The sequence below is a fragment of the Harpegnathos saltator genome, unplaced genomic scaffold, assembly GCF_003227715.2.
Source record: "Harpegnathos saltator strain DR-91 unplaced genomic scaffold, Hsal_v8.6 scaffold210, whole genome shotgun sequence".
Lineage (NCBI taxonomy): Eukaryota > Metazoa > Arthropoda > Insecta > Hymenoptera > Formicidae > Harpegnathos > Harpegnathos saltator.
This window is the reverse complement of record NW_020229996.1, coordinates 255,171-281,513: the sequence shown is the minus strand read 5'-3', so window position 1 is coordinate 281,513 and position 26,343 is coordinate 255,171. Positions and strand designations below refer to the sequence as shown.

The 26,343-nt window shown below is 35.1% G+C and overlaps 3 protein-coding genes and 1 long non-coding RNA gene across 6 annotated transcripts; 2 read left to right on the top strand and 2 right to left on the bottom strand.

The window, feature by feature from the left end:
- Nucleotides 1-1,928: 1,928 nt before the first annotated feature.
- LOC105187282 (golgin subfamily A member 1) lies at nt 1,929-10,608 on the bottom strand. Of its 3 annotated transcripts, none has more exons than XM_011148015.3 (8): nt 9,965-10,608; nt 9,088-9,448; nt 8,898-8,986; nt 8,614-8,742; nt 6,157-6,684; nt 3,226-3,753; nt 2,876-3,106; nt 1,929-2,778 (listed from the first exon to the last, which is right to left on the bottom strand). In XM_011148015.3, the coding sequence occupies exons 1-8, from the start codon at nt 10,073-10,075 to the stop codon at nt 2,623-2,625; spliced, it is 2,133 nt and encodes a 710-aa protein (XP_011146317.1). In that variant the 5' UTR covers nt 10,076-10,608; the 3' UTR covers nt 1,929-2,622. The 3 variants fall into 3 exon arrangements, with proteins under 3 accessions (XP_011146317.1, XP_025153990.1, XP_011146308.1); XM_025298205.1 differs by having other exon boundaries at nt 6,292-6,684; nt 9,088-9,481; nt 9,965-10,605; XM_011148006.3 differs by having other exon boundaries at nt 9,088-9,481; nt 9,965-10,604.
- A 5,899-nt stretch (nt 10,609-16,507) lies between these two features.
- Nucleotides 16,508-19,288, top strand: LOC112588406 (juvenile hormone acid O-methyltransferase-like). Its single transcript, XM_025298212.1, has 6 exons — nt 16,508-16,873; nt 17,536-17,842; nt 17,909-18,080; nt 18,296-18,428; nt 18,522-18,669; nt 18,815-19,288. Exons 2-6 carry the CDS (start codon nt 17,656-17,658, stop codon nt 19,012-19,014), a joined length of 840 nt encoding a protein of 279 aa, XP_025153997.1. The 5' UTR covers nt 16,508-16,873; nt 17,536-17,655; the 3' UTR covers nt 19,015-19,288.
- Nucleotides 19,289-19,863: 575 nt separating this feature from the next.
- LOC112588408 (uncharacterized) lies at nt 19,864-23,363 on the top strand. Its single transcript, XM_025298225.1, has 7 exons — nt 19,864-20,163; nt 21,648-21,757; nt 21,911-21,978; nt 22,405-22,470; nt 22,562-22,815; nt 22,929-23,057; nt 23,144-23,363. Exons 1-7 carry the CDS (start codon nt 19,864-19,866, stop codon nt 23,180-23,182), a joined length of 966 nt encoding a protein of 321 aa, XP_025154010.1. The 3' UTR covers nt 23,183-23,363.
- Nucleotides 23,364-24,764: 1,401 nt separating this feature from the next.
- LOC112588405 (uncharacterized) lies at nt 24,765-26,002 on the bottom strand. The gene is made up of 3 exons (XR_003112833.1): nt 25,897-26,002; nt 25,558-25,818; nt 24,765-25,303 (listed from the first exon to the last, which is right to left on the bottom strand). It is a non-coding gene; the product is annotated as an uncharacterized LOC112588405 (long non-coding RNA).
- Nucleotides 26,003-26,343: the final 341 nt, after the last annotated feature.

Here is a 26,343-nt window from a genome sequence, read left to right as displayed (position 1 = left end):
TTGATTATAAGGCTGCATATTCATGCACCATGACCAACACAATCGGATATTGATATTTCTTGGAAAAAGGCAAACGACAGAACAAAATACCCTATATTTGCAAATGTGTCCCCAGTAAATATCAATAGTAACATAACATTAATGTTATAACTTTCCACTCAGCAACATAACTGTTAGAAACAAAAGATATATTATGCTTATATTGTTGAATAGGAAATTATGACATTGATGTAATGATATTGTTAGTTTTGGTGTTTACTGAGTTTGAACATCCAGTTCAATGTATTTTGAAAAAGAAGCACCTCCCTCAACGGGTAAATTCTGAAATTGTACATATACTCTTAGCATTATCTCATATACTTAAAATTTATTTTATTTTATATAAATAAAAACCTTTGTTTTTCTCTATCTCTTCTTCCTTCTTCCTTGATATGAAGTCGCCACCAGAACATTTATTAATTATGGTAATCGTATTGTAAATGTTTACTAGATACGCGTTTATCTGACATTGTACTACCTCCATTCAACAGTTATTCAGTTTAACTGACTTCTACGGGGGAGAGGGCGGTGGAATTATTTCGAATAATGAGCCTTTATCATGTATACTCTACGTGTTCATTCTTTACTGTTAACTTTGTGACATCCCATACCTTATACTCTTGCTGAGTTTGATAAAAATCGCGGAAGAAACAACATACAATAAAATACTGAGATTAATATGATTTATGTTTGTACATGTCTTGAGGTTTGAAAAAATACATGCGTAAGAATTTGATGAAAAACGTCTTCATAAATAAAAAATATAAATTATTATAAACATATTTAATACACATACTAAGTTCTATAATCTCTCAACGATTTTTGCAAGGCGTTGAGATATTTAAATATTGGCGCAGCAATCCAATTATCATTAGCGTGGGATATCTATCCTTAGAATAGAATAGATAAAGAATGATATGTTTGGAGATATATTACATTTCATAATTTTTTACAGAGTTAGAATATTCTACAATGTTTCCGTATGCCTCGAGAGATTAAAAGATTCAGAGCAGAATTAATTTTTATTTATCTAAATAAGATAATATATAAAATCGACCGAAAGTTTACGGAAAAACTTTATTTTAATTAAATAAAAATGTGATTACGAATATAATTAATGTATAAGATAGGATACTTGTAAAAAGCCCACTAAATTGTGTAATTCGTTATTAATAAAATAACTGAAATTTGTATAAATCTCTATTTAAATACTTCTCGGCGTCTTCTATGTATGCATGTCTATATCACATTGCATTTTTCATTGTCAAAAATAATTGATTAGAGATATAAGTTGAATTTTATTAAATATCTTTTATTGCAATAATTAGATATTCACGTCATTTGTACTTTTAAAGATCAATAGTTTACTCAAAAATGTCTTTAATACAAAAGCAACATAAAAATGTTCTTAAAAACATTTGGTCAAAATAATTAAAAGAAAGCATGTTTTGATTTATTCATATCTGTGCGTGCTAATAGTGCCATTTTTCTCGCTGATTGCGAGATCGATGTACATTCTGAAAATTTTCATTGCATTTCCTTCTTGAATGGCAGGATTGGCTGTTTACGGAGAAGATACAAATTTTGCAGATAAACAGAACAAAAACTAGTCGATAATTAAAACTGACTGAAATGTTATCATGATAATTTCCTATTCTCTATGCTTATTAAATCACTTCTCATGATGAATTTTATATTATTACTACATAATGGAATGCGCATCTTAAGATTATGTACACTTAAGCGTTTCTATCAAATTACGCGGAAATTATTTATAAATATTTCAACTTTGCCTCATACATAATGACCTAAGAACACGAAATTAAAAAAATATAGCTAGCATAATAGTAAAAAAATATCCATGCGTGAGAAAACACGAAGAAGACAACTGAATTTGTTAATCGCCAGGAATGCTTTTATTGATACAAACATATGGCTGTGTATTAAATTTGTCTATTGCACGAACTGCTTGTCCGCTGATTGTAAAGGTAACGCGGACGATCAAGCTTACATCGTCGTTGTATTGTGCTCGATATTGCAGTAAGACATTTCATTTCGACAAAGACATAGCGCGTTACAAATTACGACGTTCGCATATCAAAACTGCATGTGCACCAAGTGGCACAAACGTGCCACTAACAAAGACATCGGGTATCACAATACCATCACACGCGAATGCTTCATTTAAGTGTTTCGAAATTATTTCGGCGCATTAAATCAGTACACACATGATATGACGAGTCCTCGAAATGAGTCGACGGTCTCGCATATCCTGTGATACGCTCGAGAAATGTCGCACAATGTCTCACAAAGTCATTCTCTGTCGCGATTAAGTAGCTTTGAGCATGTCGCAATTTGTCTGCCGTGCTAGCGCAAATGCTAAAATGCGCATTAGAGTTCGAAAAATCTCTCACCATTTATAACTTTATAAATAATTCTTCTAATAGTGCTTCTTATTTCTGTCTTTTTTTATGCCCTTTGGAATCAGTCGTAGTTGCCTCTGTATGCGAACCAACCGAACCTCAGACAAGAGTTCACGCTCGCTCTGACACTGCTCATCGAATATGGGGTATCTTGCAATTATCAGCTGGGCGGTATCGCCTTGGCGGTTTGTCCGAATCCTAAATTAGGCCTCGTGCCGAACCATGACATTTTCCATTCCAGAGTTTCTTGTAGTAGGCGTTCTTCTTCTGGCGAGAAGTGCAACAATGTCGCCACCGCCCTTGTCAAATGGAGAGCCTTTAAGAAAAAAAGAAATAAAATATAATATCACACAATTCAAATACTGAAAGTATAGACGTTAATTGGATAATGAAGAGAATGAAGACGTACGCACCTCGTACTCTCTGCTGGTGAGAAACTTAATGAGAACATGCTTGAGGTATTTAAAATTAACGTCGTCTTCCCTGGAATTATTATGTCTGGCAGTGACGGTTTTGGATGAACTCGGATTCAGAATCGCCGCGGAAGCCTCAACGTCGCTGTCCAATGACGAGGTTGGAATCCTCAGCTCACGTTGGAGCGTCTTCTTCATGTCGGCTAATCGTTGCTGCAAAACTTTGATTGTCTGCGTGCAAAACGGAGAAAGACACGATGAAAATATCAGGTAACTGCTTCAGATAGTAAATCTGACAAATAAAATCGTTATTCTTGAAACAACATTGATCTGCAAACAGTACCGTTTACCTTATTCTTGTCGCTCAATTGCTCTTCCAGATCTAACAAGCTGCTCTTGAGTATTCTTTCATTACTCTCCAACTTCTCTCTGCCGCGTTCCACCTCCTCTAGTTCCGCTACTCTTCGCTCAAGTTCCTTCAACGTGACCGCCGCTTGCTCTGCCTCCTTCGTCTTCCCGATCAAATCTTCTTCGAGATGCTCGATTCTACTCTGCAGTTCCGTGTTTTCAACCTCCTGCTGCCGATTCTCCTGTCTCACAATCTCCATGTCCTGCGACATCTGGGCATTTCTCAGTAATGCAACGTCTTTTTCGCTTCTCTCTTTCTCAAGGAAAACACGCAGCTCCGTCATCGTTGTTCTCTCGGACTGGAGAGTCTCCCGCAGACGAGTTAGTTCCGTGCGCAACGAGGAATTACTCGAACATTCTTCCTCTAAGGACGATTGAAGACTCGACAACTCGTCGGTGACTGCGGTGAGTTTACTCGTCGCATCCTTGAGGTCTGTTTTTAGCTGGCTGATCTGCTTCGAAGAGGATTCCTGAAGAAACAATACAAGTCCATTTAAATGGCTTACTGATGTCCATTTTTACGATAATTTCTTATGGTTGTATATATATGAGTCATGTATATAATGTACACTCTAACAATGTAGTAAAGCAAATATCTCATGTGAGAGAACGTATAGCAATTATTGGATCTTCCTCTTTAAAAAGCCTCCTTTAAAAAGCTTCCTCTGATTAAACAAAGAAATTTGAAATAATATATTTCTGCTTTTGAAAAAAGAAAAAAAAAAACATTCATTAAATTCTTGTCGGGCTGTTGTCTTATAATTACTGCCACATATTTTATCTATTAATTGTCAGACGATCTTGGATATGGTTTACAGCCAACTAACAAGTACAACACATTCTCTTTGGTATTTCTTGCACTATGCAATATAGGCCTACGTAACTGACGTGTACATTGGAGATTGTGACAAAATAATACGGTCATCAGCTCAACAGGTTACAGTGTATACTTGTAAAGGACCGATTTCATTTCAAAATCGAATCTGTCTCTCAGCGTGAAGAACAGCGGGACGATTTTAAAATGAAATCCCTCCGGACTTCCTTCCTATGATGGAACCGTGATGAGGGTATCGACAAGTTTCGCTCAAGAACAAAAAGTGATGGAAAAGAAGCGAAAAACGGGTGAAACGCAAGAAAGACTGTATATTTGGTTTCTTTCTTTATTCCACAAATAAAATGTACATAAGGTGCAATCGTACATAAAAATATAATATAGATATATATTTCTGTATATATGTATGTATTATATCAGCATACACAATGTCTAAAATCCATGTACAAAGGTAGTGTACAAAGGAGGATAATGCTATTCTCTTGATAAAGAGCAAACCTGAACGGATTGCGCGGAGAGAATCGAACGACTTACACATCCCTCCAACGGGGGGATCTTGCCGAAAAACACAGCGGATAGATAATTTTTCAGCATGCTTAGAGTAACAATAATAAGACAAGATCGTCAAAAAGCGAAAATCAAAAAGGTTCGCAATGCGCAAAATGTTTCGCAGATGCACGTGCAAAGTACTTAAAGACTAAAGGGAGCAAAAGATGTGCGTTAAGCAAAAGAAGAAGCGTCAAGCTTCCAAACAGCATGCGACGATACTGCCGATATGTAGTTTCTGATATGTAATACTGAGACCAGACGACACGTTTATATTCCTCGTACGCGATGGCACAGACAAGGACACTAAGGTATCCAAGAATGTGATTAGTGATTGTCTAGCAACAACTACTACTACTACTGCTGCTACGTCGACCGCAAACTCTATAAGACTTTCGCTTCGATTGCTCCGGACGGTGTGCGATTCGACATGTCGAAGTAATGAGAACGACTTAATGTAACTAAATATCGTTTCAGAATCACAATTTCATGTATAATATATGACACACTTGGCATTCTACAAGCTCGCTCGATAAGAGATGTGTGTATAATGAACATTTATTTACTAAACTTAATTTGATTGTTTATTCCGCTATTAAGATTGGTTTGTTGCACTTGACTTGTTTCGTTGAAAACTCTACTAAGCACACCTGAAAGCAAGTGACGACGCGCTAGAGTATACGTAATGCATGTTACGACACACTTTAGTTAAAATAATCAAGAACCGGACAATGCGGACTATTTTATAAGGTCGAGTCTATCTGGTGATAACCGCTTCAACTTCATTAACATACTGGTCGTTATCCGTAATTCACGAGATAAGAAATGTTAGCGAAACCTTCAACGAGAAAATCTGAAAAAGTGGAACGTGATGTACAAGCACAAACTGTCCCAATGTCCAAATGCATCTCCCGTCTAGAGGAAACAAAATTCATCAGTCTTATAAAATTTGATGACCATCGGACGATCGGCCGCGCGTTCCGGAAGTAGACGCGTGGACGTAACAAAGGATCGGAAACGATCAAAGCTGCCAGTTCGTTGTCGACAAGCGCATATCGAGAGTAGACAAAGTGGCTCATATACCTCTTTCTTTCTTCCGATGCATTAAGACAAATAAGAAGAGATATTAGACAAAGGTTTCTTCCGGTAATGGCGACGCGACACAGCCTTTGGAGAGAATAACAGAAAGGTCGTACGCTATGTTGTAAGATCGATTGTATCTCGAGATCATGATTCGGATCGATAACACGAGGTTCGCGCGCTCGGAACTCGAACTACGCAGTTTCTGTGATGACGAATCGTGCGTTCGTGTTTTCAGACGTTTTACAGAAAATGAATCGTTCAGCACTGTGATCGTTTGTGACACCTACCACCGCTTCCGGAAACGATTTGGCGCTGTCTACAAAGAACTCGGTAATTCGATAAGATTCTTGGTAAAAGGGCAATCTAAAGATCTCATGCAACTTGGTGTCCACTACATATCGCGGTAACTCACAATTTGCCGCTTAAACTCTTCCACCTCGTCATCGACGCTGGCACGGAGCTCTTTCAGTTCCGTGGCCATCTCGTCGATGTCCTCTGTCATGCGCAAAAGCTTGGCGTCTTTCGTCGCCATGACAACATTGTTCACCTCTATCTCGGCCTCTAGCTGCTTGATTCTCTGTTTCAGCTTTTCCTTCTCTTGTTCGACTCGTCTACGCTCCAGCCCTTCCTCGCCGGCCTGTCTACTCAGCCTGCCAACTTGCGTCTCCAGACTGGAGATCTTGCCAGACCAACTGGTCTTTATGTCGGACAGATGTAGGTGCGCTTCCTCAAGCTTTCTCTCCAGCAACGTTCGCTCGCGCATCAGATCGGCTATCCTTTCGTCGACCGTCACCTGATCGTTCGTCTCCAGAGCGATTCTCTGTTCCAACACAAACACTTTGTCCTTTAGGTGACGAACCTCCTCTTCCGTCTGCGCCAGCTGACAAGAGAGTTGCGCTCTTTCTCGCTGAGTCGAATGACGCATCGTCTCCATCTCGTCCTGAAAGTGAGCGCACGATTACCGAAACATTGTCTGCTAGGGTTCTCTTCCAATGGAATTATATACTTAGCTCTCTTTTCTTTTTATTTTAAAAAGCTTCCCTGGCGAACCTTAATCAAAGCGACAATACGCGAGAATTTGAGTTTGCCAAGCGAAAGGTAAAAGAATAATTCTCCCAGAGACAAAAGGGAAATACGAAAAGAAACAAGAGAAGGGGAGACAAAGGAAATAAACAAGAGAAGTGAATTAGATGCTCACTGAGCGTCTCGATAGTTTCTTTCCGATTTCTTTTGTCAAATTAAAATCAAAACAGTCCGCAAATGCAAGTCAAGGAATCAAAATCACAGACCTTTTCGCGCTTTGCTCACTCAAGATGAGAAAACAGAGCTACCGTCACCCTTTAAAAAAAGAGTTACAAAAAAGACAAAATAGAAATAAAAGAGAAAAAGCTGAAGAGGAAAAAAAGTTTCTATAAATAAAAGAGAACAAAAAGATGACCTCATTGTACCTGAGGTGGTGCCGCGATTAAGTGTACACAACAACGTGCATTATTGTCAGGTAGAGTTTCCGTCAAGTTTTGTTCAATCAAGAGGTATCAAGAGTTTATATCAAGAGTACGTTGAGGAGCAAGCATGAGTGTTGAAGCTATTGAACGAGCATTCTAACGTAGCAGATAGCGGCAAAGCCTTGAAGACGTACCTCTAGCATCAGCGGTAGCAGCAGCGAATTAGCGGAAACAACCGCCTAACTCTGACCTCCGACGCTCTCGTTTACCAAAGTTTTCCAATCTTCATGCGTATGTTGCGTTCACGAAACTTTCGGTATCACTTTTAGAGCAACGTCGCTGTTCCATAACTCTAGGGAAACATCTCACCGATATCTGATTATATCTGATGATATCACCCATTACTCTATATACACGAAGGATGCGTACCCGCGAGTCTCAAAAATTAGACTAGCTCACGCAAGAGAACACCTGTTTATTTTTTACGAGTAGAGGAACATATCTTTCTTCACCTCTACAATTTTCAAAAATCGTTCTCTCATGCAAAAACACGTTGGCAATATTTAATCAATGGGTTTGTAAATTTTTCAATAAAACGATAGAACCATGCAACGTCAACAACCGGTACAACTGGATGATTTAATATTAAGACAGCGGAATTGCCGTACAATATTATAACCGAGAGTTATGGAACTCACGTAGTCTCAATTTGAATGTATTTCACTACAGCGAGAGTCACATGTAATATATGTCATGGATTTTCGCGTCTGAGCGGCGTGTCGATAAAAAAAAAGTGCAGGTAGAAAAATATGGCAAACTGTGACGAAACAAAAAGCGATGTAATATTACTGTCAAAAACATTAATACGAGTATAAAGGTAATACGAATATATAAAATCCCTTTTCAAATAAGCGTGCTGGAAAAATACGTAAATTCTGAGGATCCGTCGACGATGATTTATATCATTATGCGACAAATATATTCAATTTGACTGTCAAAAAGCAGAAAGATTCAATTGTATGTTGATATCTATAATTCTGTATGAATGCACTATTTGAATTATATGTTAAGCTATATTATGTGTTTAATAAATAAATAAATAGTAATCTTGCTTTTTAATAGAAGAATTTCAATGAAGAAATTTGCAAATTATAGATTTATGAAATTTCTGACATATATAGATGTATAACGAATACATAAAATATTATTTAAATAAAGTTTCATTAGGTTTAGATTCTGTATATCTTGCATAACAGTAATACGATACAGATGTGTTATGTGATTAATACATTTAAATAAAATAAAGAATATTATAATGCCATAACTAAATGTCAAAGGAAATAAATAAAAATTAGTTACTCTATTAAAATAAAAATTAGTTAAAATTAATTTCAACAAATAAAATTTTCAACTAATCTACTTACTTGCACATTATTCAATTCGTCCTCGTATCGTCTCAGACGGGAAACTTCAGTCTTCAGGCTTTCAATTTCTGATGTAGCAGTTTTCAAGTGATGTGATTTTTCATCTGCTTCCTGCTCCTTTGCTAATAACTGAAAGATATAAGTAATGTAATAAATAATTATATATACATATTACATACCATCTACTATCCAGGCAAAATGATATAAAATACCTTGGTTTTCTTTAAAATGGCAACAAGAAAAATCATACATATAATTAGATTACTTTTCTAAGAAAAACTTACAAGATGTTTAATTTTAGCCATCTCTTGTGTTTGAAAACCTTCCAGTTGTTCTGCATCTTCTTGAAAGCTGTACAATTTCTTTTTATACTCTGGAAAATAATTATGAGAATTGATTAAATTTTCCACAATTAGAAACAGAAGAAAGAAATAATCAATAAGTTGCCTTAAAAATTCAATTATTCAGAATTACCTTCTGCATCTTTGAGAGCATGTTCTAAAGACTGTTTTGTGATTTCTATTTTTCTTATTTCTTCTTCTAATTTTCGTTTTTCCTTCTCCTGTCTTTCCACAATTTTCTTCCATTCTTTTTCCTTTTCAAGAAACTTCACTTTCCATTCTTCCTCCTTTTTTTCCATTCGCTTCAACATTTCAGCCTCTTTCTTTGCTAAACGCTTCCTCCATTCATCCTCTCTATTCTCAAACCTTTTTATATCCTTTGCTGACAGTTGCATTCCATCATTGAGCTTAAGTTCGAAACTATTTTCTCTTCTTAGTGAAATTGGTGGTGAGGGAGACGCTGCATTTTCTTCTCTGGATCCATCCAATGATACCTGGGAACCACTAATACTACTTGTAGAGCCTGTCTGCAACAATAATGTTATTGATATCAAAAGTTCATATAACAAAATTGATCCTTCCTATTTTCATATCAAGTAAATCAAATTAAAAAGTAGTACTATATAAAAACAAAATTTCTTTTTTATTTGTACAGATATGATTGTAATTTATAAGAAAGCATCTCTAAATTCTAAAATATAAAATCTATATATTTATTATAAATTATTAAGTAGTTATAAATTGATAGATTATTATTCTTTTAGAGATCATGTTAAAACTATAGCTAAAAGAAGATAGTGTAATATGATATAACATTAACATTAATTGTCAGCAATTAGCTATTAAGTTTGAGCCAAATTGCAATTAACTGGTGTCGGTCAATGACATATTGATTCCTTTTAGATTGATACTATTTATACAAAGAAAACTGATTAATCAAATGTTAGTCAAAATCGTCACATCCATCAAGTTTCTAAACTCACGATGACGATGATCAACGTTATATTTACCTGAGACACATGTTTGGAATTGATGGCGCGTATGCTACCGGCATTTCTAACGACAGTGGACACGTCGCTGCCGATCTCCTCGCGTATCTTGTTCTTCAGGGTGGCGAACATGATGTAAATGCGGCCGTATTAAAATCAGCACGCGAGATGATAGCGATGACACGCACGCACGCACGCACCACCACCACTACCACCTGTCAACCCTTGTAGCACACGATTTGAATGTAGTGCACGTACACCCGGGCTCGTGTCTGCCGATCCTCACGCCGATGAAGATCACAGTGTATTGAAACGTAGAACGCGCGACCGCCTCATCATCTGTCACACGTTCGCTAATGGTCGATTTCAACGATCCCGGAGACCCATCGCTCGTGTTTCTCGATCATAGAAGCACTCACACCACCAGCTGTGTTATACGCAAACGGTCGTGACGGCTATGACGGCTGCCATGTTGCTCGGTCACGTAAGCGCCAACCAACCTCCTTGTTATCGAATGCAACTTGACAGCTTTCGATAATTCATCAGACTCATTCTTCATAAAGGCGTGCAACTAGAGCCGCAGCGAAACCAGAGAGAATCTAGAGAGCGGAGCGGATTCGCCGGAGGTCCGCCATTAAGACTCCAACTTTTGGTGATGACCGGGAGATTTAACCGCTTTCGATTTCAATGTTCGTCTTTTTGAAATAGTCGTGTTCATGTACGCAATGTTGGCGCAAATATAATAATCCTTTAATAAAAAGTGCGTGTCAATCGAAAGTCGAAATATATATATAAATATATATATCAGATAAGTAACAATATCGTTGAATACATATAAAAAATATGTAAGGAAGAAGAATTTGTATGCTTTGTGTCGTTTTTACTTTTTACAGTTAAAACATAAAAGAGAAAGGAAGAAAAGAAGAGGGAATGAAAGAGAAAAAGAGCAGAATGCGAGAAGAATAAAAAAGGATCAAACGCAAGAAAAAATGTCAATGTGTGACCACAGCATAATGCTTTATAGTGCTTCATTTTTAAAATTATTTTTGGTAATTATTTAGAAGACGGGCCTCACCTTGGATTTCGCTCAAACTCACCTATTTTGTGTATTTTGCCGTGTAGAAGTCGAATCTGTAAGTAAAAATGGTCGCTCGGCTCTAGTTTGCGAGAAATAAATAGTTAAAAAGTGACACATGCGAGGTTAGGAAATCTGTCATGTCGGTAATACAGAGACTTATGGATATAACTTTCAATGCGCAACGAGAACGGGGAGGGTGCGGGAGGGGGATATATAACAAATGAAAAAGTCTCAACATGTATATACATGCAGTACCAACATATGTACACACACACACGCACACACGCACGCGTAAACACACACACACACACACGTTAGGGAGCAAGAGGGGCCTTCGGCCCCCCCTCCCGTATCCTCCCGTCCTCGTTGCACGTGGAAAGTTGCTATAACTTTCAAGGTAGGAAAGGGAGGGAAAGAGGAGGAGGGTGAGAGAAAGAGAGAGAGAGAGAGAGAGAGAGAAAGAGAGAAAGATATATAGAGAGAGAGTGTGTGAGAGGGAATGACAGCCGAGTGACAGTTTGTACGAAAGGAATAATAACGGGGTTATATCACGTTAACAATTTTACAATATAAAATAATAAGCTATAATTTATTTATTTTTCTCGGGTAATGGTAATAAATACAATGAGAGAGAGAGAGAGAGGGGGGAGAGAGAGGGAGAGAGGAAGAGAGGAAGAGAGGGAGAGAGGGAGAGAGGGAGAGAGAGAGAGAGAGAGAGAGAGAGAGAGAGAGAGAGAGAGAGAGAGAAACTGAAAAAGACAGAGGGGGAACGAGTGATAGTGGGGGGGGAAGAGATAAAGCTTAAGATGGGCTTGAATAGAAATGTTGAACGTCGAAATTTTCATTGGTTATATGGTTACACGTTATTATTCAGAAAATATGTGTCATGGAATTTCAAACTGTATGCGCCTAATACATCGTATGTTGGAGTCGGATATTATCGAACTTATACTCCAGGGATTATTTTTGATTTATAATATTTATTCTGAACTTTAATATGAATAAGCAAAAATGGCGCGCGCATAACGCACGCTTGTAGTGTTCTAATTAGAATAAAAAGTGTATTTAAAAAATTCAAGGTGACCTCGACCTGAACTTGAACACAGTATGTCCAAGTCAACCAAGGTCATCATTCTTTCCTTGTCTCAAACTTAATCATTTTAAGATAGTGGATTGATTTAACCGTCACCTGTTAACTTTTGAGTTTCATAACTCGGAATGTACTCAATAAAAAAATACTTTATCATAGCGTTTTGGAAAGGTCTTGAAGTCAACCATAAGAATATGATGTGAAAAATAGGAGGTTCCATTTGAGAAAATTAGGTTGACCATCCTCTGACCTTAAGTAGATGTCCCAAGGTCAAACCAAGGTCACTATTATACGTCCCCTTCGACATCATACAACTTTTATTTAAAATGCTTTTTGTTTTTGTTGCATCTTTTCGAGATATTTGCCTGTTAAGATTAAAAATACTCACCCTGTATATTAGGAGTGTGATTTGGTTTTGAAGGTTTTTTTTCTCCAAAACTAATCTAGCAAGATAATGAACGGATACTTTAATCAAAATATTTTCCTCCGTTTTCTGCAACTTTTTCTCATCTTTCTGGCAAGAGATGGATTCCGCGACAATAAAAAGATTCTTGTTTGGAGTTGATCCAATTTCCAACAAATTTTCGCACTTGTTCGAAGTTATGAAAATATGTATTTCCTAGAGCATGTTGCATCGGATGGAACAATGTCTTGAGAATACGCGAAGTGCGGTAAGATTTCGCATTCCAGCTCTAATAACGTTTGCTTCACTGATAATGCAACATAAAGACGAGCATTGTCGTGAAGAAGGATCATTTTGTGTCGTTTACTCGCAATTGGTGATCGTTTTTGGTCCAATGCTCGCTTCAATTTGCATAATTGTTGTCGATAACGATCAGCGGTGACAGTTTTATTCGGATTTAACAGTTTATAGTACACAATACCTTTTTGATCCCACCAAATACACAGCAATAACTTTGAACCGTGAATAGTGTGCCTCGAAGTCGATGTTGCTGCTTGACCGGGATCAACCCATGATTTTTTTGGTGTGGGATTATCGAAATAGATCCATTTTTCATCCCCAGTCCAACAATTCGATACAAAAGACTTTTTTTCATTTCTTGTTTGATGATCAACAAAACGCAAATGTTCAGCCGGTTCGCATTTTGGCATTTTCCGATAATTCATGTGAGCTTCATACAATTTACAAGTGGTGCAGGTATTACGCGATAATTAACTGGCTGGATAATTAACAAGTAAGTATAAATTAATAATATTTATATATTAATGATGTATGTACGTGACGTATATATAAAATAATAATGTAACATAGTATAAGACAATATAATTAACAAATTAAAATATAAAAAATAAAAAAATAATATAAATAAAACAAAAGGTAAAAAAAGGCGCCAAGTACAAGCGCAACATGTATTGTGCTATTTTTAGAAATTTCAAATTCAAATTATTTTTTTAAAGTATGTATGTGTACATAACATAAGTTTTTACAAGTAAAACTTATACAAGCGCAACATGTATTGTATTATTTTTAGGAATTTCAAATTCAAATTTTTTTTTAAAGGTATATGTATGTACATAACAAGTTTTTACAAGTAAAACTTAAAGATAATACATAAGATTTTACAAGTAAAACTTATATAAAACTTACCTTTTTAAACAAAAAGGTAAATAAAGGCGCTAAGTACAAGCGCAACACGTATTATGTTATTTTTAGAGAAATATCAAACTCAAATTATTTTTTTATTGTATATATGTGTACATAAGTTTTTACGAGTAAAACTTATAACTATAATAAAACTCTGCAACACTTTTCTACTGTACAAAAGAAGTGATATAATAGAACAGTAGCGCCAACTGAGAAACCTAACATATATATATGATTATTGTATACTTAACTTAATATTTTTAGAAATCTCAAATTCAAATTATTTTCTTTTTTAAGATGTATATTATGTACATAACATAAGTTTTTATAATATATGTACATAAGCTTTCAAAAGTAAAAATTATATTGTGTTATAAAAATTTAACACGTTTGTTAATAGTGTCCAATATTTAATAATAAAAATATCTTTTTAAATATTATGTACATAAGTTTTTATAAGTAAAACTTATCAAATTATTTTTTTTGTGGGATATATATGTACATAAACTTTTAAAAGTAAAAATTATATCGTGTTATAAAAATTTAACACGTTTGTTAATAGTGTCCAATATTTAATAATAAAAATATCTTTTTAAATATTATGTACATAACATAAGTTTTTATAAGTAAAACTTATCAAATTATTTTTTTGTAAGATATATATGTACATAAACTTTTAAAAGTAAAAATTATATCGTGTTATAAAAATTAAACACGTTAATAGTGCCCAATATTTAAAAAAATATCTTTTTAAAGATTATGTTATTCAAAATATTCAAGAACACCTAGCTAAAAATACCTAGCAAAAAATGTCCATAACATAAACTTTTACGAGTAAAATTTATCATTTATTAGAACACTGAGTTATATGGTTATTTTACTTGTTATTGCAACAAATTAATTATTATAACAATGCAATAAAAAATATTTAATACAAAAAATCTCGGCGCGGCTGCACCAAAAACTATATCGAACTAAAACTTGTTTAATACATATATGACAGCATTTTTATTATAATAAAATGTACTTGTAAATTCTCTCTATATACATACGGTGTAATGTTCTATTTAAGTTTATACAGTATTATAATAAATTATAAACCTTCATTATAGAATATATTATAATAAAAATGCTGTCATATATGTTTAAACAAGTTTTAGTTCGATATAGTTTTTGGTGCAGCCGCGCCAAGATTTTTTGTATTAAATATGTTTTATTGCATTTTATTGCACAAATCCCCTCTCCTCGGCGATCTAGCGTTTCTTTCTTACTTTCTTACTGAATCGTAATTTTCCGTAATTTGGACTTTGTCTTAAAATATATATACTTGGAGACAACGTACACAAAAAACACTAGAACACTTCTCTTCCTATTTTTTAAAGTTGAATCGATTGGGACTAAAAAAACGTCGATCGGTTCAGCCATTGCTGAGATATGAATATCTCACCTCGTTCCAACTCGCAGTTTCGCGTATAATAGGCACGGTGTGCCTCGCGCCGTTCGGGCGCAACTTCGTTGCGCTTGAACTTGACGCGAGGCACTACCGTGCCTCTTGATATCATGGATTAATATTAAAGATATTAATTAAGAAACAATAGCTGTGATTGGAATGTCTTCAACAAAATTGATATCAGTGCTGTCTCACAAAACCTTCAAAAGTAAATCATACCCCTAATATTTCCTTCATATATTTTTTCAATATGATTTTATTTTCATAAACTATATAATCTACTGTCATAATAATTTTCTCTTATATATCCAAGAAATTTTCACAAATACAGCCTTATATGTATGATTATGAGCAATAGAGTCTTACTTATTCATGTGGATTTTTTGTACTTCCGAAATCTCGATCCTTTGATCGATGAAAACATTTGATATCGGATATTGAAACGTACTGCAATATGTAGCATCCGTGGAAAATTTATCCAAGGAAGAACCGAGTCCAACATCTGTCGTGAAAATCCGAGGACCGGAGAGCGAGCGATTTCCACTGACCGTGAACGAAATGCGCGTGAAAGACTATAAAGAGAGAAATTCATGGGACACATTAGTCTAGCAGACGAATAATTGGTACGAGGAAGGGAATCTTTTCCATTTCCCTGTTATTTTTCTTCCTAAAGACGAGACGATCGAGGAGGTGTAAAATCCGAAGTACATCGTAAACACATCGCGCGCGAGCGTGGGTAATGACGGAAATAAAATTTCGGGATGCATCGTAAACGTGTGGGAGCGGAAACGTACGGAGCAATGGCCGATAATTTTCTCGCATACAGTAAATTTACATATTGTTTCTGTAAAGAGTGTAAAGTAATACTTCCGCAAAGGTGAATTTTTATGGATAATGTTTAACAACTTTGTATTTAATAATTGTATGTAATACAATGTTTAAATTGTTACAAGACTTCATCTAAATCATCATACTTCCTATTAATATTATGCCTCAAGTGAGAAAATGCATTGAATGATTATTGAAGGTCAATATTGTTACGTCCTGCTGACTCAGCGGACCCTAGGCTTCTTTTATAAATAAGGGAAATCGAATTTATTACTTATCATATGGCCGAATGCGCTCAGGCATGATACCACACGACAATATCTCTGGAATTTTCGATACCCCGAAAATACTAACAATCTTGAATCAACTCCTATCCTGTTTTCCACGCGCTTAATCATTGATAACAGTACCACGACATCGTTCTTAGAAATATCAATATTTACTTCTTAAGATAGCTGCCACGTTTTTTTTATTTACAAAAGACTTTCGAAATCCTCTTATTGCCACATGTATCTTATTTCCTATAAAATAATCTTCTGTAACATTTCCCCCAAAACCCCATTCTCTCAACCGAGCTAACTTTTTAAGAAAAGTCAAAAGCTTCATTCACTTCTCGCCGATCCAGCACTCAGGATAGACGCTTCTTTCCAGCACCCCTTCAGGGTTTCTTAACAATCAAGCCAACTTGTGGCTTAGACCGACCAGTATTCTTCATTTGTTAATTATTCGGTGCAACGATCTTGTGCCTTCTTGGACCATTGAGAGCGATCCTGCCGAAACCAGCTGCCTGTTCTTGGCGCAGAACTTGAGGCATCTACCCTCACGGAGACATAGCAACCACACCTTTCATTGTCTACTAAGATCAGAGAAGTCCAGCAGTAAGTTATTTATATTTTCTTTTACCTGAGTGACCTCTTTCGTTTCATTTTTTTATCTTTTCTTCTCTCTCCTTTCTTTTCCTTTCGTTTTACTTCCGTTTTCTATCCCCCTTGGCATTTCTCCTTAATTGTTAAATCAGACGCCAGTGGTCAATCTTTTCGATCACAGTCGGACATAACGAACGGAATTTTGCTCAGACCGCGATTGTTTATACATCTATGTATATGTACACTTTATAAAAGCTTGTAAATTTTATTTCATTGTGAACATCCGTCTAATTATTAATAAAACAAGTTGTTTGTAATTGTAAGCCAATCACGGTTTCCAAATAATTATTCTCAACCAAAAAATTCTCCCTTCCCTCAACCGTCGCTCACGGTCCTATCACAGGTAAAAGGATTCAGTTCCTTGACCTAAATAAAGGACCACCGACGTATGTCCGCGCCAGATAAAGGGGTCATTCCGATCCTTGATCTGCACCGCAGATTTACGAGTACGTCGGAGCTTGCGAAAGCAAGCGTCAAGTTGCGTTCCTCCTCCAGGACGTAACAATATCCTGCAAACTATATCGGTAATATTCATTGCGAGTACAGGTTATTCTACCAAACCGTAAATATGTTAGAGACGTGCTGTATAAATTTAACAAGGATTTATGTTTCAGAGGCATCTGTTTGTTTCCCGAAACATTATCCGAAATTACTGAGAAGTGAAGAATAAAGGAGAAGTAGAGAAAGGAGATAATATTCCGAAATAACATACGAATTAGTATTTTCAATCCAACATGGTAAATCCGTCGGAATATAGCCAAGTGAACAACATGTCACGTACTTTCGTACGGCGCTTAATTGACGAGTTTGAAGAAGAAATAAAATGTATGTCGGGAAAGTGTATGGACATTGGTTGTGGTCCCGGTGACACTACAAAAGATATTCTCCTATCCGCACTCGACGCAAAAGCGGTAGTCACTGGTATGAAAATAATATATTGCTAAAATATGATATGAGATTTATCATTTAAGTACGATTTGTTTGAAGGTACGGATATCTCGGAGAGTATGATTACACACGCCAAGAAAGTATACGGTGACGAGATACGACTCAATTTCGACATACTTAATATTGAAACAAAAGAGCTGCCAAAAAAATATATTTCTCAGTACGATCACGCATTCACATTTCATGTTCTGAATTGGTGCCAAGATATTCGGTAAGATAGATATTTAACGAAATACGGATATAAATTGAAATGGATAAACTCATTCGAGAAAGTATTACATAATTTAATTATCCACATCTATCCATCATCATTTTTATAATTTTTATCATTTATAATTATTTTTATAATTTGCTGATAAAACTTGTACCAATATATTCCAATAAACCTGTGCTCCAAAGATTAAATATACTTCTTTTATCTAATAGACAAGCAATTGAGAATATATATCATTTACTTCGACCTGGCGGAACTGTATTATCACTAACAGTCGTGTCTCACGACGTATTTGATATCCTACATAAATTGTCGCAAGATGTACGCTACAAGTCATATATAAAGGTAAATTTTACCTATATACTTTTTTATTGCTTATATTCCTTCGTAAATATTTATCATAACAAATTGTTCAATATTTCCTATGTGTTTGCATAGCATATAAATCATTTCATTCCGCCGTTTTACAACTCTCTTCAACCTCAGAAAGAATTAAAAACGTTGCTCAAAAGTATTGGCTTTAATGTACTTCACTGCAGCCATCGTGAAAGAACATTACTCGCTGAAGATATTCGCCCATTCATACGTATGTATCTTTAACAATGTGTTGGCGGATGACAGATGTCACCTCTAATAATTTATTATCATTTGTAGTAACAATATTTAATACAGATCCAGCTTAAACTATATCTTCATATTTTAAAATAATTATTAATTATTAATTATTTCAGTTATGATTCTATCTTTCGTGACACAATATTTGGAAAACATGCCCCACGAGCGAATGGAACAATTCAAAAACGACTTTTCACAGGAATATACAAGAAGAAGATTTGTCTATAAATGTACGCGCGGACGAGATGAAAGGATTATATCAGATTTACATGAAACATTAGTTTTTTATGCACAAAAAAGTAATGATATATGCTAAAAAATATGCGTTTATATGCGATCGTGCAGTGTCGTCGATGTTCGTTTTTATATCAAAATAAAGTACATTTTACTTACTTTTTACCACTACTAGAACACTACAAGCTAGAACACTACAAGCGCGCGCTACGCGCGCGCCATTTTAGCTTATTCATATTAAAGTTCAGAATAAATATTATAAATCAAAAATAATCCCTGGAGTATAAGTTCGATAATATCCGACTCCAACATACGATGTATTAGGCGCATACAGTTTGAAATTCCATGACACATATTTTCTGAATAATAACGCGTAACCGTATAACCAATGAAAATTTCGACGTTCAACATTTCTATTCAAGCTCATCTTAAGCTTTATCTCTTGCCCCCTCACTCTCTCACTTTCCCTCTCTGTCTTTTTCAGTCCCTCTCTCTCTCTCTCTCTCTCTCTCTCTCTCTCACTCTCATACACTCGCTCACTCTCTCTCATTCTCTTCCATAAAAGAGTACAATATAGAAGATAAATTTAACTTATTTTATGAGCATAGCATTAATAATATAGTGGGTTCTATAGAAACAGAAAAAGACAAAGCAGGTAAAGAAACTATAGAGGGGATAGAAGTAGAAGTAAGAAATGTAATAGAGGATTTTCAAATGATTGAAACAAAATATCTGGAGGAAGTTGTTATGAGCTTACCGAACAAAAAGGGAACGGAGGAAGAAATTTCGAGTAAGGTATTAAAATCAGTATTTCATGTCATAAAGGACGAGTTTATAGGAGTAGTTAATGATTCTCTAAAGAAGGGTCAATGTCCGAATAGTTGGAAGACATCTATGATTGTTCCGATACCAAAAATGGCGAAACCTAGGAATGCAAGTGAATATACCAATTAACGTTTTACCGATATATGAAAAAGTACTGGAGATTATTGTTAAAGAACAGGTAGAGTTACATCTAGAAAGTAATGACCTCATCACGGAAAATCAATCGGGCTTTAGAAAGCAACACTCGTGTGAAACTGCGATACAAATGATTATAGACGACTGGAAACTAATAATCAGTGAGGATAAGATGATAGGAGTAGTATTTATGGATCTGAAACGAACGTTTGAAACTATAAACAGAGAAAGGCTAGTAAAAAAATTATATCAATATGGAATCAGAAGAACGGTATTGGAATGGTTTCAATCTTATCTGGATAATAGAAAACAACAAATGCGTTTTGGGGATAGAACATCTAAGCTGCTTAAGACTAAAACATGGAGTCCCACAGGGTTGTTGGGACCTTTATTGTTTATTATATATATAAATGATATAATTAAAAGTTGCCCAGAAGGATGTAGTATAAAATTATTTGCAGATGATACCATATTGTACACAGTCGGCACAAAGTTGTAATGAAGTTGAAAAAAAATGAATTCTATGTTTAATAAAGTTGAGAGATGGCTAAGAGTAAATGGATTAAAGTTAAATGCAAGTAAAACAAAATATATGGTTGTAAGGGGTATGAGGAAAGAAAACGCCCAGTTAGCAAAATGCTAACAGAATGCGCGCAGATTGACGCCAATTTCGATCAGATCTCCAGATCAAAACCATAGCCATCTGTGTCCTCATTAGGCTCGTGTTTTGTCGACAGGATCTGTATGACAGGCCGTGCGAGCAGATTGTCGGCAGAAATCGCGCAGGTCCTGCTGCCAAACTACACGTAGAGTCTGCGCGTAGAGTTTGCTCAGTTTCTGCCGCCAATCTGCCGTCAAATTACTGCAATTCTTGCGCGGTTTTTGCTACAAATCTGCCGTCAAATATCTGACAACAGGATCTGGCGCATATTTGACCGCAGATTGGCGGCATAATTTGATATAACAGATTCTGCGTTAAATTTGTTGCCTATTTGCCATCAAACTATGATAGCAGGCTTTGTTCGAAATCTGCTCGCGCAAGTTTGGCTATCTGGGCGTGTACGGTGGTGAAATGTATGGATGGGACAACAATAGAACAGGTGGAAAAAATAAAATACTTCGGTGTAATCATTGATAGTAAACTAAAAATGGGTGCCATTGCGATTATATGTAAGAAGATAGGGAAAAAAACAAGTTTTTTGAACAGGATGGGTAACAGTATATCGGCGGGTATAAGATGTATCATATATAAATCGATTATTGCGCCTCACTTTGAATATATTCACTGCCAGCATTGAAAATCTATAGTGGGTGTTTTCCGATATTCACTGCCAGTACTGACAGTGCTGTGAGTACGTTCCAAAATGCACTGCAGTAAACTTTCGATGAGTCCGTGAGAACGTGTGACGTCATAGATTTTGTCGTCACTTCCTGTTTTCGTTACTGCGGCTGTGGTGCGATTCTGTAACTCGTTATTGGAGTTAACGACACTTTCGTTATCGTTGCGCAGCTTTTGTATACCGTAGAAAAGCTGCGCAACAATAACAAAACTGTCGTTAACTCCAATAACGAGTTACAGAATTGCACCACTGTGCTGCGATTCTGTAACTCGTTATTGAAGTTAACGACGATTTCGTTATTGTTGCGCAGCTTTTCTACGGTATACAAAAGCTGCGCAACGATAACGAAAGTGTCGTTAACTCCAATAACGAGTTACAGAATCGCGGTACTGGCAAGGTAAAACATTCGCAGTAGAAAGATGGCTGCGCTCGAAAAGATGGAGGAAATTTGTTTGGTAGATGCTGTTACCAACGAAAATTTTACATTAATTGTAAACAGGAAGGATGCAACCAGAGCACGAAACGGTAAGGAGAAAATATATATATAATTTGTATTATAAAAAACGGGATAATATAAAGAAATTCTTGAAAATATGAACTCATAAATTAGTAATTAGTATATTTTTTATTTATTTTGAAATATTTTACATGTCAAAACTACTTGTATTTCTTGTTTAGATTTAACCTTGCTACGCAGTTATTACAGCATGCAAGACAGTCAAGAAATATATGTACTTCGCAGCAAGGTATAAGTGATTTTCATTATCAGGGCTTGGATTCTTGAAAATATATCGCATACGATATTTCATAGAAAACTATAGTTCATTTCACGTATATTATAGTTTTTCACTAAATATTGTATGCGATATATTTTCAAGAATCAGAGCCTAGGGTCAGAATGAATTATAACCCTGTTCTTTTTCACTGCACTTCTAAGCTAATGTAATGAGATAGAATAAGACAGATATGCCTTCTTTTATTCTATCCAGGTAAGCAGATTCATCATTTTGATGTCAAAATCGCGATTTTTGCATGAGCTATACTATTTGTTACCTGAATAACTTGCATAAGTTTATTAGTGCAATGAAAAATAATAAGCTTTATGTTAGCAATATAGATAAGCAAATAAACATTATTAAATTCAGCTTGACATAATATGTTTATAATTGTAGCAAGTACCAGTAGCATTCAGCAGACATCAACAGCTAGTCTAGATACAGCAGTAGAATGTGCAGAAGGTAAACCATTGGCAGATGGACAGTTATATATTATTTAAATATTCACATATGTTTTGAGCAAATATTGAATTCCTATTTCATCACATTGCAGGCACACATGCATGGACAAAACAAGAAACTCTCTTACTTTTGGGCTTATATCGTGAACATCAAGAAAAATTTGTTGGTGGAAAGGATACAATAAAAAAGCATTGGGATACTATCTCCCAACTCGTGCAAGAGAGACATTATATAAGTGGTTTCAAGTGTTCTACAAAACTGCAAGCTTTGAAACGTACATATAAGTCTATTATGGATCACAACAATAAAACTGGGAATAACAGGAAGGATTGGGAATATTTACAGGTTAGAATATTCAAATTTATTTGTTTGTTAAGTTATATATGTTAGTGTATGTGTGTGCTTAGTACAATATCCATAATATCAGTTTAACATTTTGAGATTTATTTAACATACAGATAATGCAAGAGTTATTTGATGAGAAACCCTGGATGCAACCTATGGCAGTAGCAGGATCGTATTTAAACGAAAACGAAAATGCTATTGATTTAGATGAAGACAAAGAAAATCTTCTAGAAAAAGATAACGTATAACATGTCTTATGATATATATAAAATAGTGTATGTGTGCGTAAATATATATGATATATATATTGTTTATTGTAAATTTATAGTGTCACTCACTAAAAAGACAAATGTGCGTACATTACTAAATGATTATATATCATTCAGTATGGAAGAACGCGTTAAGCGACGAGAAATTCGGACAAAACAGCATGAAGAGAAATTACTCGCCTTTCAAAAATCGCCTTTCAAAACTCGCCTTTCAAAAATCGAAAATATATTAGAGAGACTGACAGAAAAAGAAGATAAGTCGGAAAAGTAGAAGTCATATTAGACTAAGGATATTTTCTTAGTTGTTTTTTTAAATGTTTTTAATTGTTAAATGTTTTTTTCCTTAATTTTTTATAAAATGTTCCTAGTAAGAATAGTAGAAGTCATATTAGACAAAGGATATATTCTTAAAATGTTTTTTCTTTAATTTCTTATAAAATGTACCTAATAAGAGTAAATACTTTACTATTAAGACTTTACTATTCAGAAATAGCAGTCGAATAAGCACACAACACACCGGATCGATGTCTTCTAAACGCTTCTAAATATCTAAAAGACAGATCCGATATCTAGTCGACTTGCCATTTATAGTTTGATAATTTATCAAAAATGTATTTTGTAATTGTATGAAAATTAATATTATATAATTAATATTATATTAAAAAAAAACTAGTTTATAAGAAATATACAATGTGATACTGATACTGTGATATAGAAAGTGTTCGCGCGTAAAATGAAGCGAACGCGTGCCGGGACCGCTTCGCAAGAAGCGCGGGAGAGTATGGAACGGATCGCAGAAGACGGGTTGCACCAACAAAAAAGAATCGAAATGAATCTCGGTCGCTGCGACGAAATGCTCTTAAATAAATGTATTTAGCCGAGTTACAATTAATCGGAGCGCCGGGAGAAGTGCTTCGGAGCTTCGAGCAGTTGATCTCGCGACGTCAGCGATTTTCGTTAGCGGCGGATGATCGGTGCGCCCGGCTATCGGAAACGATAATCGGCGTAGGACGTTACAAAGTTTTAAGATTTAGACAAAATTCGCGAAACAAAAAGAACAATAAGAAAAAGAATGACTAATCGAGAGTCCGTTCAGGACAGCGAGCAAGAACTGAGTGTCCGTCCGGGACAACGACAGAAATCGGAGAGAGTTCCGGCGGTGGAAAATTCTCGAAAATACACAAAATGATGCTTCGAACGGATTCTCGATTAGAACAAAAAACAAGTCTGATTGGATTAGTTGGCGCTCACTGATTGGTTTAGCTTCGCGACACATCACAAATTTTGTTTGGAATAAGTGTTTTCACGTGTCGGGAGGCCGAACAATCACGCCGAGCGCAGCGAGTGTCGCACGAGACATTAGAATGTCGGAGAGTCGCCTCGTACCTGTACACTGACGTCAGCGGCGACACAGCGATCATGATCGTGTAAACATCACGCGCAGTGTTGCTGATTCTCGGCGAATCCGCAACAGAAAGTGAAAGTACAAATTGTTTTAGTTTCTCAAGTTATATGTTATATGTTAATATTACATGTATTTATTACATTGTATTACATTGTATAAATTATAATTAATTAAAATCGCAATATTATGTTTCAATGATTTGTGATATTTATGGAAAAAAGTATAGAACAAATTTGTTTAAATACAAAACTTATTTTTATTTTATAATTCACATGTTTTGTTTTATGATAAACATAAATAAAAGGCATTTTACGATAAGAAGTACATAATTGCATTTCTTTTATCAACTCCTCCTTGTGTGTCTTCAAATGGTTCTGTTTGTGCACGATTTTGTTCATTTACAATGACAGGAATGTCTATCGTATCGTTTTGCAACAAACATATGTTATGCAAAATGCAACAAGCGATTATATATTTAGGTATTAAATCAGTTCTATACATTGGAAGTGTATCTAAAAGACTTCGGAAACGACCTTTTAATAGACCTATTGAACGTTCAACCATCATTCGTGCAAACGAGGCGAGTGTTGAAACGTATTTGACGCTCAGATAGATAACCATTGTCTTTAAATGGTACCATTATATATTTTGTGAGACGATAGGCTGTATCACCCAATATGTGGCTGTCGTGCGGAAAATTATTATCTGTACACATTTTTTCAAAATTAGACAAACGGAAAATACGCATATCGTGTACAGAACCAACTTGGTCCGTATAACAATGTATAAATTGCAACTGTTCATTACAAACAACCTGTTGAGATATATACATATTAGTTTGTGAATTGTAATGCTAATAAGGAAAGAACATTTACAAAATCAAGTAAAATTTGCTCCCTGCATTGTAATAGTGGCTAACTCATACAATCTCAATCTGAATTTATAATCTGATATAATAATCTAATGATGTAATACAACATTGAAGACATATATTTAGAATTATATACACGCATATATATAGTTAGAGAAATATATCAATATTAAAATATACTATAATTTATCTCTTACCTGTAACTGAATAGAGTAAAACCTTTTTCTATTTATATAGGAATCACTGTTATTTTGTGGGGTAATAATTTTTGTGTGTTCCATCAATTGCACCAATCACACCAGGAAAATCATGATTTCTTTTAATTGTTTCTATACTGTGTTCAGCTTCTTCCACAGTTGGCCAGTGAATAAATGTTGCTACTTTCTTATATAAAGCATTCACCACTTTTTGAACACTTCGCTGTACTTATACGGACACCAAATCTGTCAGAAACACACCTATATAAACAAATAATTTTGTTCAATATTTCTATATTAAATTATATATACTTTTATGGTGTAGTGTTTAATCTTTACCGATAAGAATTCGGTGTACTTATGAACCAGATCGCTAAAAGTAATTGCTTTTCAGGAGATATCGGATGTCTTCCGTATCTGTCGCGTTTACATAATTCAGGCTGTAATAATTCCAATAAAAACGCAAAAGTATAGTAATATTACATTAATTTTTATATTAAAATATATTTTTTATACTATAACGTGCTGAATTAATAATTAATAAAATTCAACAGGTTATACTATAAAAACAAACACTTACGTAAAAAAATTATTATATTATTAAAAAGTTTGCATTTATTTTTTGACGGAGATCACTATTTTCTCGCGGTTTCCGTTGAGCAACAATATGCACGTTATCTATTCGTAAAATTAAATAATAAAGTCGTAATTGAAATATGATAATAAAACTAATTTCTTCTTTTACTAGACTAAATTTATTTTTGCTACGAAAAGAAAAATGTAACA

Coding starts and splice junctions, on each gene's coding strand:
- LOC105187282 (XM_011148006.3), bottom strand. CDS start 10,075: ATGTTCGCCACCCTGAAGAACAAGATACGCGAGGAGATCGGCAGCGAC. Junction 8,987..9,087: donor TGCTCTCAAAGATGCAGAAG/GTAATTCTGAAT, acceptor ATTATTTTCCAG/AGTATAAAAAGAAATTGTAC. Junction 3,754..6,156: donor AAGAGTTTAAGCGGCAAATT/GTGAGTTACCGC, acceptor TTGTTTCTTCAG/GAATCCTCTTCGAAGCAGAT.
- LOC112588406 (XM_025298212.1), top strand. CDS start 17,656: ATGGTAAATCCGTCGGAATATAGCCAAGTGAACAACATGTCACGTACT. Junction 18,081..18,295: donor AATTGGTGCCAAGATATTCG/GTAAGATAGATA, acceptor TTTATCTAATAG/ACAAGCAATTGAGAATATAT. Junction 18,670..18,814: donor AGATATTCGCCCATTCATAC/GTATGTATCTTT, acceptor TAATTATTTCAG/TTATGATTCTATCTTTCGTG.
- LOC112588408 (XM_025298225.1), top strand. CDS start 19,864: ATGCAAGTGAATATACCAATTAACGTTTTACCGATATATGAAAAAGTA. Junction 22,471..22,561: donor AGCAGTAGAATGTGCAGAAG/GTAAACCATTGG, acceptor ATCACATTGCAG/GCACACATGCATGGACAAAA. Junction 23,058..23,143: donor ATCTTCTAGAAAAAGATAAC/GTATAACATGTC, acceptor GTAAATTTATAG/TGTCACTCACTAAAAAGACA.